Source organism: Rutilus rutilus (genome assembly GCF_951802725.1).
Source record: "Rutilus rutilus genome assembly, chromosome: 8".
In the NCBI taxonomy this organism is placed as follows: Eukaryota; Metazoa; Chordata; class Actinopteri; order Cypriniformes; family Leuciscidae; genus Rutilus; species Rutilus rutilus.
This window is the reverse complement of record NC_140222.1, coordinates 42,111,156-42,123,343: the sequence shown is the minus strand read 5'-3', so window position 1 is coordinate 42,123,343 and position 12,188 is coordinate 42,111,156. Positions and strand designations below refer to the sequence as shown.

At 39.7% G+C, this 12,188-nt stretch overlaps 1 protein-coding gene across 4 annotated transcripts in view; it reads right to left on the bottom strand.

Annotated features, from left to right (window-relative positions):
- LOC311296291 (phosphofurin acidic cluster sorting protein 2) overlaps positions 1 to 12,188 on the bottom strand; it is a 69,082-nt gene that overhangs the window by 36,247 nt on the left and 20,647 nt on the right. For all 4 annotated transcript variants that reach the window (XM_084417997.1, XM_084417999.1, XM_084417998.1 and 1 more), the window contains exons 2-3: positions 6,717 to 6,804; positions 1,665 to 1,754 (exon numbers count right to left, since the gene is read on the bottom strand). In XM_084417997.1, the coding sequence (XP_084274123.1) occupies positions 1,665 to 1,754; positions 6,717 to 6,804 (178 nt within the window). The remainder of the gene's footprint in view (positions 1 to 1,664; positions 1,755 to 6,716; positions 6,805 to 12,188) is intronic.

The window sequence follows — 12,188 nt, the reverse complement described above, 5'->3', positions numbered from 1 at the left end:
GCTGGAAGCATCAGGCCAACTGCAACAATGAGCAATTAAAGACATTTTAAGATGATATTAGGCAAAATGCCTGAAAAATCATAGATACAGTCACTAGTAATATGATTTAATGGTTTATGTTTTTCGACCAATAAGTGGCGCTGTGGCCAAATTGATGTGGTGTGGTCAGAGTGAGGTGACAATGACGCATGCAAAGTTATATATGTCAATGTGCCAAAGCATTGCAGAGATACAGCCTCAGAGTCGCTGGCATGGTCTGAAGATGATACGATTCGATTTTGGTAAAAATCGGACCAACGGTCCAGAAGGAGTTTGAAAAAGTAGGTTTTTAAAGAAAATCAAAATGGCGGACAGGAAGTTCGGCCGACTGACAAAATTTGTGTCTGTGTTCTGGGCATGACCCAAGGAATCTATTAAGATCAGTTTTACAATAGGCAAATTTAATCAATAGTTATTAGCATTTTTGGGGAAATTTCATTATTACTTTTGACTACAAGGTGGCGCTGGCCCAAAACTTGTTGAGTACGCCCAAAATTGGGTATCGTATGACTCGGCATGCCGCACCGAATCTAAAAAGGCCATTTTGTTTATTTTTGGCCACACCATTTAAAAGTTATAAGCAAAAAGAGAAATTTTTCATATCTGCTGACCACTAGGTGGCACTGTCCCGAAACTGTGCAGGTAGCCTCAGGTCGTGGTTTTCAGAACACACACCAAGTTTGGTCAGAATACGCTAAAGCGTTGTGGAGATATAGCCTCACGTTCATTTTCGCGGGATCTTCATCAAATTCATTTGCGCAAAAGTTATTAGCATAAACGTAAGTGCAACTTTGAACAGTTGGTGGCGCTAGAGGGATTGAGTTAGAGACTCCAAATTTGCCATGGTGACAGTTCAGACTGTCCTCTATCTGTGTGCCAAATTTCACAACTTTCCTGCAAGCTTTCTATGGGCTACCATAGACTTCCAGAGAAGAAGAATAAGAACAAACAGAAGAAGAAAAAGGAGAAGAAGAACGCCAGTGTATACAATAGGTGCTTTGGCTCCTAATTAATTGTATATGTAATAATTACATATACAAGTCTTATTTCAATTAATTTATTATCCATAACAAGTTCATTGACTAAATTCTGTTTTAATTACCTATACATTTAAGTGATGCACATATTCAGATCACATGACCTTCCATAACGGCCACATAATAGACACTCACACCTAGTCCCGTCCAAATTGGCACATGAAATCACAGATGTACTCTATTTATAAATGAAACTCAAGGAAAGCAAATCCTGTGGGAATAGGGCTTAAAGTGTTAGTCCACCTAAAACTGAGAAATCCGTCTTCATTTACTCTCATGTCGTTCCAAATCCGCAAGACTTTTTTTTCATCTTGGAAACACAAATGAAGATATTTTTAATGAAATCTGAGAGATTTCAGTCCCTCTATTAAAAGTCAGTTCACCCACAACTTTCATAAAGATATCGTAAAATGATTTGAGAGTTAAATCCAAGTCTTCTGAAGAGACATGGTTGCTTTAACTGATGAACTTTTGTTCACGCATAAACACTGATCAGTGGTGGTCCATCAGATATGGTAAACCGAAGCTCAACTGCACTCTCTTGTTGAGTCAGACACACACACACACACACAGTCTCAGACGCTGTACCTGCAGGGAGAAGGTGAGCTCCAGGTCTGTCTCCATCAGCCCGCTGGGTGGGAGCATGTACTCATTCGACCTCAGGATGCGTTTTGAGCCCTGAGAACATGGAGAGACACGTATTTTCATTAAACATCACTTAAGAAACTCAAAGCAAATAAACCCACGCAATGAATGTGACGTCACTGAATACTGCCCGATGCTTGCAAACTGAAATGTTGTCCGTATGGTTCGACAGCGAAAGCATCAAACAAGACAGAAAATGAGTCAGTCACACTGAATGTGTTGAATAGTTTCAGTTACTGTCCGTTCGGCTTCTCTGCACATCTGAGAGGCGAGTCACGATATAGGCTGTCATGCTGATACTGGGTGATATAAATGTAAAAATCTTGGGACTCTAAATGCTCTAAAAGGAAAAGAGGCTCTCAATTGGAAAACAGTTTATAATGGGAGACACAGTCAATCTAGACACTGTTTTGGTCTTTTTTGTTTTGTTTGTTGTTGTTGTAGTCAACTTTCTGTATGCCTGTAACGATCACCAGTGAGAGTGCCCGGAATTACCATCAGAGGGCGCTCCAACCCACACATCCACAGACTCCATTCCCCATAATCCTTTGCCAAGACCATCATCCATTATCACTTTCACCTGTGTCTCATTATCTTGTTTATTCACCCTATATAAGCCTGGTTCTTACTAGGTGCGTTTCCATTACAGATTTGCGCAAAACATTTGCGATTTTTTTCTAAATGTTGACAAAAAACTATTGCGCAATGACGGCGTTTCCATTAAGCGATGTTATGTGACTAAACCGTAATTTTTTCCTCTCTGCGATAAGTCATTCCAAAAATCATGGCTATGGATGTTGGTAGGTTTACGTATATCCCAGCCACTGCACTGGCCATTATTATTAATCGAAGGAGACATATGTGTGTTATCCAAGCATTAATGGCAAGGAAAGACCCTTATTATACTTGTGAGTGGCACATATGAGGTGTTTCTGGGTGATTCTCCCTCAGATCTCCTTCGAGGTCTTGATTGTGGCATTTATTTGAGGCTTAGAATCCATTATTCCTGTAATTATTTTGTCTTTTATGAATTTAATAAAGAACTCTGTCTTGGTTTCTGTCCAAACACACCGCGTCTTCTACGTCAGGTGACCTGTAAATGCACAAAAAACTGTTTCCATTGCAGTTTTGCGAAATATTTCTTTTTCGAATTGCCTGAAAAACCTCCTCACGCGAGCGTAAAAACTTTTTTGCCACAAATGCGAGTTTTTGCGAAATTGACGTGTTTCCATTGGGCGTATTTTCAATTTGCGCAATTTGAAGGGTAATGGAAACGCAGCTACAGTCAATCTAGACACTGTTTTGGTCTTTTTTGTTTTGTTCGTTGTTGTTGTAGTCAACTTTCTGTATACCTGTAACGATCACCAGTGAGAGTGCCCGGAATTACCATCAGAGGGCGCTCCAACCCACACATCCACAGACTCCATTCCCCATAATCCTTTGCCCAGACCATCATCCATTATCACTTTCACCTGTGTCTCATTATCTTGTTTACTCACCCTATAAAAGCCTGGTTCTTTCTGTCATTCCCTGTGAAGTCTTGTTTAGTGTTTATACTGCATTTCTGAGCAATTCCACTGTTTTCCATGTTCCTGGTTCTTGATATCTGCCTGTGTCCTGGTTTTCCCGTTCCTGTCTCACCCTCTGGATTTGTTTGTTTGATTGGACTGATTTACTGTGCTCTGACCTCTTGCCTGTTTTCGACTATGATTGTGGATTACCCTTTCAATAAACTGCATTTGGATCCTCAACCTTCTTGTCTCAGAGCAGTACGTGACAATACCAGTGAACAATTAATAATTTACCACGGTAGGTAAATGTAAAGTTCGGCAAACTACTTCTCGATGTTGTTTGTCGCTGGTTCAGATGACATTTTGTAAAAAAGTAGCCTACACTTTATTACATGCAGCATAAATAGAAACAGATGGGAAATTGAAAGTGATTTTTCAGTAGTTTGGTAGAGGCTATATTGACCATTCCCAAATCTATGCCCATGCGCAGAAATAAAGGCTGCGATAAACTTACAGCGAAATTATTTTCTGTTCTTCACGTAGGGGTAAAAATAAGTTTGAAATACGTGACTAGCGCTATACTGTTAGTGAACATCCCGATGAAGCCCTGCTGAGATCAGCGTTTAGATGAACATGTGAATATGTGCTGCTCTCTTTCCTCTCAATAACAACACAAACACACAACAAAACTGACAGCGGTGAGAAAACAGCCGCTCAGAAAGCATCTGATCATAGAGATGTGGATGTTTGAACCAGCTCTCCACTCACGTCACGTTTATTTCTACAGCACTTTATACACTAGACTGTTTAAAAGCAGCAGCTTTACAGTATTAAACATGCAAATCAGTGTCAGTGTCTGCAATAAAGCGGCTCTCCAGTGTGTTCATGTTTTTACACGCGTCTGAACTCGACGGACTGAACAGAAGAAATGAACCGAAGAAGGCGGAGCCTCCGAGCCACACCCACCTATTACATCATCGCCACTGACCAATGGGAGTCTGAAAGTGTTTACCAGCCAGAGCGAACTTTTCCAGAAAGTCAGGCTTTGAACTCCTGAAACGAACTCCAAACAAACTTGATTTTGTACGAAATGACGTCACATCAATTCATTCTTCAATTTTGGGGCCAGTATAGCAGGGCCTTAATTTGATGTGAAGAAGCTCTTTTGGAAACCACAGAATCCATCCATCCATCAAGGTTACTCTGTAAAAGCACATTCAACCCGTCAAAGAGAAAGAGACAGAGAAAGTGTCTCACTGCCCTAACAAGCTCTGAATGAAAAGCAAAAGCGCGCTGAGTCTGCTTGTTGTCGGGAAAGAGTCGTGAATGCTGAAGCCTTCAAAGTGTGGATTCAAGCGGACACTTTAGGGAGCAGGAGAGGAGAAATAATGAGATATCTGTCAGAAACCTATCTTCAGTCCGTTTGATGAACAGCCATTATTTTAATTACTGAGGCAAAGCTGAGGGAGTATTACAAAAGCTTTATTTTCAGTGTCTGAAGAACACAGAAAACCCGTTCAAAACCTTCAATGATCCACCAGGAAGAGATGAGGGGGCGAAACAAGTGCACTTCATGTTCCCTGAGAGGATGTGCTCTAATCCTCACTGAATGAGTGACAGTCATTTCCTGTTGGGTATTAAATATAAAGATTCACCTACAGACTGCTTTAAATATCACTGACACTCTAGTTTGCATTATTTTCATGAAAATTTGTTCCTAAGCATCACTGTGTTGCAAATGATTTTTTAACCTCTTGATTGTGTCATCATTCTTGTATTCGCATTACTGTAAAACTGCAATAGTTCCTGTAATACTGTACTACATTGATATGTAAATAATAGGGCTGTCAACGTTAGTGTGTAAATACATGCAATTATTATGTCTTTGAACATGTAAGCTCACATCCATGGCCTGAGGAAAGACCTCTTATTTTACATTTTACGTTTATCTACAAAAAAATAATTAACAATTTTTAAAACATTTATCATGTTTAGAAACATTTGAATTGACGGATAACCATAATAAATACTTTACATACTTTAAATAATTCTAACAAATTAAATTGTGAAGGTTTTGTGTAAAAATGCTGTAAAAAATTTTTTTATGTCCCAATTAAAAAATCTTTATCGTTCCAAAAAGAGTTTTAATTTAAAAAAAAAAGCTAAAATTATTGATTATTATTTTATTGAAATATTACAGTGCACTGATTATTCTCAAACATTTGTTTTTTTAATTCATTTTTAAGTTTTAATTTTAAGTATTGCTTTTGGTCTGGAAAATGTGGAAATCTGGAAAATTTGGCCAATTTTCATGTAAATGTTAATTAAAATGTTTATCGCACCAAAAATTCTTGGCCTTAAAGTAAAAAAAAACTCCCCTTAACCCATCGATTAAAATGTCTGCCATTTAAAATCTAGCCAACAACAACAACGTCACTGTAATATTACCAAAGTGAATTTTGATTGGTCATCTGTCTTGCAATAATTTGCATAGTGAATTTGGATTGGTCCTTTCTGTCTTGCATATATTTAACCAGTCTTTATACTGCAAAGATAGTGTTGCATAATTATTTTATTTCTCATGCAAAATAAAACAGTGTCATGACAACACTATTGGTGCTATTTACCTCAAATCTAGTAATACATACAATATCTGTGCGATGCTTATATATATATACAGTATAATAGTGTTCAAAAGTGATGTCCGAAGGTGATATTTGATTTTAATGACCTTACAAGTTTGATTAAACCATCAAAATATGAGGAAAATATTTCCTTTTTTGAACAAATATTTTAAATATGAGGGAAGACAAAAAAAAAAAAAACCTTTAAGATGTTTATCTGACAAAACATTTGGCAAAATTTTTTAAATTAAATAAATGCATAGAAAAACAAAAAGCTTGCAGGAAAAAGCATACATTGACTACATCATAATCAGTTATTAATATTTTGCTGGTTGTCTCTTGTTTTAGCATAATTTCTTTAAATGACAGATTGGCCAAAAATGATGTCGCACAATTTGTCATGTTTCATTGCATTATTATCACAAATAAAACAATTGACTCCAAACACAACTACACAAAATGCTTATTAATGCAAAATCTGTTATTAATATTTGAATAAAGGCTGAAATTGTCAGTTTTCCAAGGCCACTAACTGTATATTCCTCTTTTGAAGCGGTCAAAGCCTTACAAAAATACCAAACACAAGCAGTGTGACCAAAGCGACCTATGTGGAATGCTGAGGGCCTCCAAGTGCTCTGACATTACCCTCTCAATATATCCCACAATGCACTTCTCCCCCCCAAACTGCCATCTTATTGCGTTCAATCCCATCTTCCCACTGAGCAAGCTGTCGCCTTGGCAACAGCTCAGTTACCACGGTGTCTTGTGTAAAGCTGTGAGCCCGTGTGATACCAAACGCAGAGCACACCGCACCTTCATCACAACACACACACACACACACAGAGATGCGGTCCGTTTACCTGTATCTTGACAGCGATGACGACAGAACTGAGCTCGCGGTCCAACTCTTTCAGAACGATCAACTTCTTCAGGGTCAGACTGCACAACCTGAGAGACACAGAGAGAGGAATATTAGATACCATTCACAAGTCTTCATCGGTGAAGCACTCGTGTGGGAAACCAGTCCAGAACTCAGATTTACCCGAGAGCTTGCTCACATGCTCTTTTAAATGTTGAGTGCCTCACAGGAAACAAGGGAATGTCATCAAAGTTTTGATTGATTATGAGGTAAAAAACAGGGCAAAATAATAATCGTTTAATAATACAAACATAATAAAGAAATAATCTATAAATGGGTTGTCAAATGTACCAGTCGGTGCTAAAAAAAAGTACTACCGAGTACTGGATATATTCGGTACCCTGCTCACGAGGTATTTCAAAGTTCAGCAACTTTTGGGGGCGGAACTTGGGCGCCGAACATGCTGATTGGTTGAGTCCACGCAGCATTTTGATTGGTTGAGTTCACGCAGCATTTTGATTGGTTGAGTTCACGCAGCATTTTATTTCAGCCACCATTTTTAAAAGTCTGTTGCGGTGCGTGCAGTGAGAGTCGTTTGCTATTCGAATCAAAACAAGGGAGTTTAAAAAATACGACAGATGGACCGACGACGAGCTTCAGCCCGGCAAGCAATTTTGCGTTTAAAAGACGTCTAATAGCCGTCCAAACACAGCCCAGACGTCTAGGCTAAAGCAGGGCAAAATTTGGGCTGTCAGTGAAAATGAATAGACCAAGAATAGACGCACAGGCTACGCATAGAGCACGTCAAAGAAATGAAACCAAACACCTTGTAATCACTGTTGACTTTGCTTACATACATCTCACAAGTAATTTCGGTAAAAACGACATGTAACCAAATTCAAGGTTATTTTGGCTAGAAGTGGGTTACTCATAGCCAGACTATATCAGTCTATAGTTAACCTAGACCAGGGGTGCCCAATCCTGCTCCTGCCGATCGACTGTCCTGCAGAGTTTATCTCCAACCCTAATCAAACACACCTGAAGCAACCAATTAAGGTCTTCAGGATTGCTTGAAAATTAAAGGCAGGTGTGTTTGATTAGGGTTGGAGATGAACTGTGCAGGACAGTCGATCGGCAGGAGCAGGATTGGGCACCCCTGATATAGACGGTGAAATGACGGCTATTGCTTGCTGGGAGGCTGTAATAATAATAATAACAATTCGTTACATTTATATAGTGCTTTTCTGGGTACTCAAAGCGCTTTACATGGAAGGAGGGAATCTCCTCAACCACCACCAATGTGCAGCTCCACTTGGATGATGCGACGGCAGCCATACTGCGCCAGAACGCCCACCACACACCAGCTTACTGGTGGAGAGGAGACAGGGTGATGAAGCCAATCAGTATATGGGGATGATTAGGAGGCCATGATGAACAGAGGCCACTGGGCAAACCCCTACTCTTTTTCGAAGGACATCCTGGGATTTTTAATGACCACAGAGAGTCAGGACCTCGGTTTAACGTCTCATCTGAAGGACGGTGCTCTTTGACAGTATAGTGTCCCTATCACTACACTGGGGTGTTAGGACCCACACAGACCACAGGGTGAGCGCCCCCTGCTGGCCTCACTAACACCTCTTCCAGCAGCAGCCTGGTTTCCCCAGGAGTCTCCCATCCAGGTACTGGACTAGGATCAGCCCTGCTCAGCTTCAGTGGGCGAGCAGTCTTGGGCTACAGGTCATATGGCTGCTGGGAATTAAGCTTTATTAAGCTTATATGCAGAGGACGAAATCTGGAAAGTTTTCTGGAACTGGAAAGTCCTACGTAACCGGACTAATTTGCCACGGCACTTGGAAACGCAGACAGCAACAGGTCTGGGGGAAGAAAGTTCCTGGGACAAATTGTTCCGGGTAATTTTGGTGGAAACGCGGCTATAATGGGAGTTTTCGCGAGAGTGCAGAATTCAGTGAGGCTCTTTTCTTTCTCTCTGTTTGTCACTCAATCACAATCTGAATACAAGTTTAGAGTACACTGCTAAGTTTCTGGATTGACAACCGTATTTAAATGCACGATTGAAATCGGAAACTGCTGTGATCGACAGTGATAACTAATGGACGAGACAAAATGGGACAATCTTTTTAAAAGTCCATAAGGCTTCGGATTATAGGGGTTAGAGTTTGAATTTAGGGTTTTATTCTGTTCATCCTATAAAGCGATCGTGTCTCTACAGAAAATTTGGACTAAACCGCTCAATTCATATGGATTCATTTTATAATTTCTTTATTAACTTTTTGAAGCGTCAAAGTGGTAGTTGCGTAGCTGTCAAGCGAGGGACAGAAATCTCTCCGATTTTATCAAAAATATCTTCATTTGTGTTTCGAAGATGAACGAAAGTCTCAAGGGTGAGTAAATGATGACAGAGTTTTCATTTTCGGGGCGAACTATCCCTTTAAGGTCACCGAATATTATGTGTGACCAAAACTTCTGAAAAGTCTGATTACTTTGAAAAGTAAAGCCCAAAGTATGCTTAATTTTTCCAGTGCGCTTGATGTAAATTTCATCATCAGCAAAGTATGCATGCTCATTTTTTTCTAACCCTACCAAGGGCCGGTTTCACAAAGCTACTTTAGACCGGTCTATAGTGTTAGACAAGTCTAAAATGTGCTCATAGACTAGGCTAAAGCAAGTTAGACTGTTTCACAAAAATAAAGACTGACTTAATTTAGACCAAAAAAATGAGACACCCAGACTAACTTAGGTCTAAGACTCTGTTACCTTGGCAACCAGCAGTAACAATCAGTTACATTACAAACAGCCAAAAGAAAAGGGAAAATGGCTCATAATGTAAACATTTCTTCTTGTTACTACATTCTCCGCTAAATTCCCCAAGTAAAATGTCCTTGTAACTGTTATACTCCTCCAACAAACACATATTCTCCGCTGGGGTAAACTGCACCGAGCGGTTGAATGCGCTTACTCGATCCGCCATGTTTTTTTGTTTTGAAAAGTGTCTTATTTTACCCAGAATGCATTGCAGTGTAGTCCTACTTAAGATAGTCAGAGTCTTCAGTGCTTTGTGCAACGGTCTGATTTAGATGACTATCTGAAGTCTGACTATCTACTATATCTAAGCCATAGTCAAAGTCTATCTTTGTGAAACCGGCCCCAAGACCTTTTGTCCACAAGATGGCGGCACTTGCCCACTTGCCCAAAAATAAAAAATAAACGGAAAAGGCGGAACAACAGCAAAAACAAACTACTGGAGATACAACAATAGATGCCTGCATTGACGAGCGTAAGAGGGTAACATTTTTACGAGACATTTTTATCGCTCGTAACTTCTGCAGAGAAATAGCTCAGCCTGTGATCCAGGTAAAGAAGTAAAATTCACACTGTCACCATCCAGTTAGGGTTCGAATATCCTGATGAATATGGACTCAGTGGTGCTTTTTGAGTTATGACAACCTCTAATGAAATCGTGTTAAACCAACAAACTTCATTGAGTTAGAGAAACTTAAGATTTGTAGTATAAACTCAAATCTTTAAGTTGATTATAAAAAATAAACAAAGGTTATTCCAACTACTTTAAACATAACTGAGCGGTGGGCCTGGAAGCAATCAATGTCAACGGTAGTTGCAGCTAGCAGCTAGCATAGCACATGCTAAATTTAATGAACAGGTAAGGTATTATTAGCCATTAGCATTAGCGCAATCTTATGGTCAATGTAGTGTTAACTTTCATATCGCCACCAACTATGACTTCGGCGCACAAAAGTGCAACATAACAGAAACTCCTTTAAATGTCAAGGTTAAGATTTTTCTCTTTACTTAAACAACACTTAATTTACAACATTTATTCTCCTTATTAATTCCTATGCAAAGCATGCTGGGAACTAGAAATCCCTAGTCTGATTTTCAAAGTTATCAAGATGATTTCATTACTACAACTTATTAAAATAGGTTAACTCAGAGAGAAGGAGCCATTAACTTCATTTCAGTTTTAATAATAACACACATTTTAAGTTATTAAGTTGATGTAATGATCAAATGTATTATCTCAACTGAACTAATGTTAGCAACCTTAAAGTTAATTAAAAAATACATTTGAGTTGTTAACTTGTTAATCGTAGTGTCATAGAAATGACAAACTTCACCTTCAACTGTGTGTTTATCTGCCAAACACCAGTCGGTCTGTGTGTGTGGAGGATTCAGGAGTTAAACAGACACGAACGTCTCGCTCTATGGTCTTCTGTGAGCTAATTACTCCGCCATAACGAGCATTTAACTGGATCAATAAAGCCTCAGGCCAGACAGGAAGTTGAGCCCTCCACATCCTGTGACATCATCACGTCCTCAGGTAGCACAGAAACACAGGAGGCCGCCACTGAAATTCACATTATTTTCTGAATCGTTTGATTTATTCCTCAGATTTGTGGAAATGTCAAAATGTGTTTTGTCCTCAACATTTTTGGGAAATGATAACGCGAGGAACATGGATTTGAAAGGAGCCTTTGAACTTCGAATATGACTTTCATGCTTGATATTTCTTCACCTTCATGTTCCAGTAATTGAGAAACAGTCTGTCTGGAGCTTATCTTGAGATTCACACTCACACACACACACACACACACACACACACACACACACACACACACACCTCTATTTCTCTGTCCTGCATGACTCACGCTCTCTGAGGACTGAAATATCTCACTCTTAATTTTTTCTCTCTCAGTATTTTCACTCCTTCCCTCTCTGTAAACCCAGCTTTGGTCTCTAACTCTACAACAAAGACACACAACCACACACTAATCTCACTTGCCCGGTCTTGCCACACTTTACGTGTTATAGTGTGTGGTGATGTCACTAAAGATATCGTTCTCCCTATCATTTCATTGTCCACTTATATCTACAACAAACAGACCTAAGAGTATTTTTCCATTACCATTTCCACCCTCTCCAAGACCTTTCCGATGTAAACAGGCTGTTTTTGCTACTGTGCCTTTAAGGCTTTTATATGTAAATGAGCTCTGTTATGATAGAGAGCAGAGTAGACCAATCACAACAGACTGGATCATCTGACCAATCAGAGCAGAGTAGACCAATCACAGCAGACTGGATCATCTGACCAATCAGAGCAGAGTAGACCAATCACAACAGACTGGATCATCTGACCAATTAGAGCAGAGTAGACCAATCACAACAGACTGGGCCATCTGACCAATCAGAGCAGAGTAGACCAATCACAACAGACTGGGCCATCTGACCAATCAGAGCAGAGTAGACCAATCACAGCAGACTGGATCATCTGACCAATTAGAGCAGAGTAGACCAATCACAACAGACTGAGCCATCTGACCAATCAGAGCAGAGTAGACCAATCACAACAGACTGGATCATCTGACCAATCAGAGCAAAGTAGACCAATCACAACAGACTGAGCCATCTGACCAATCAGAGCAGAGTAGACCAATCA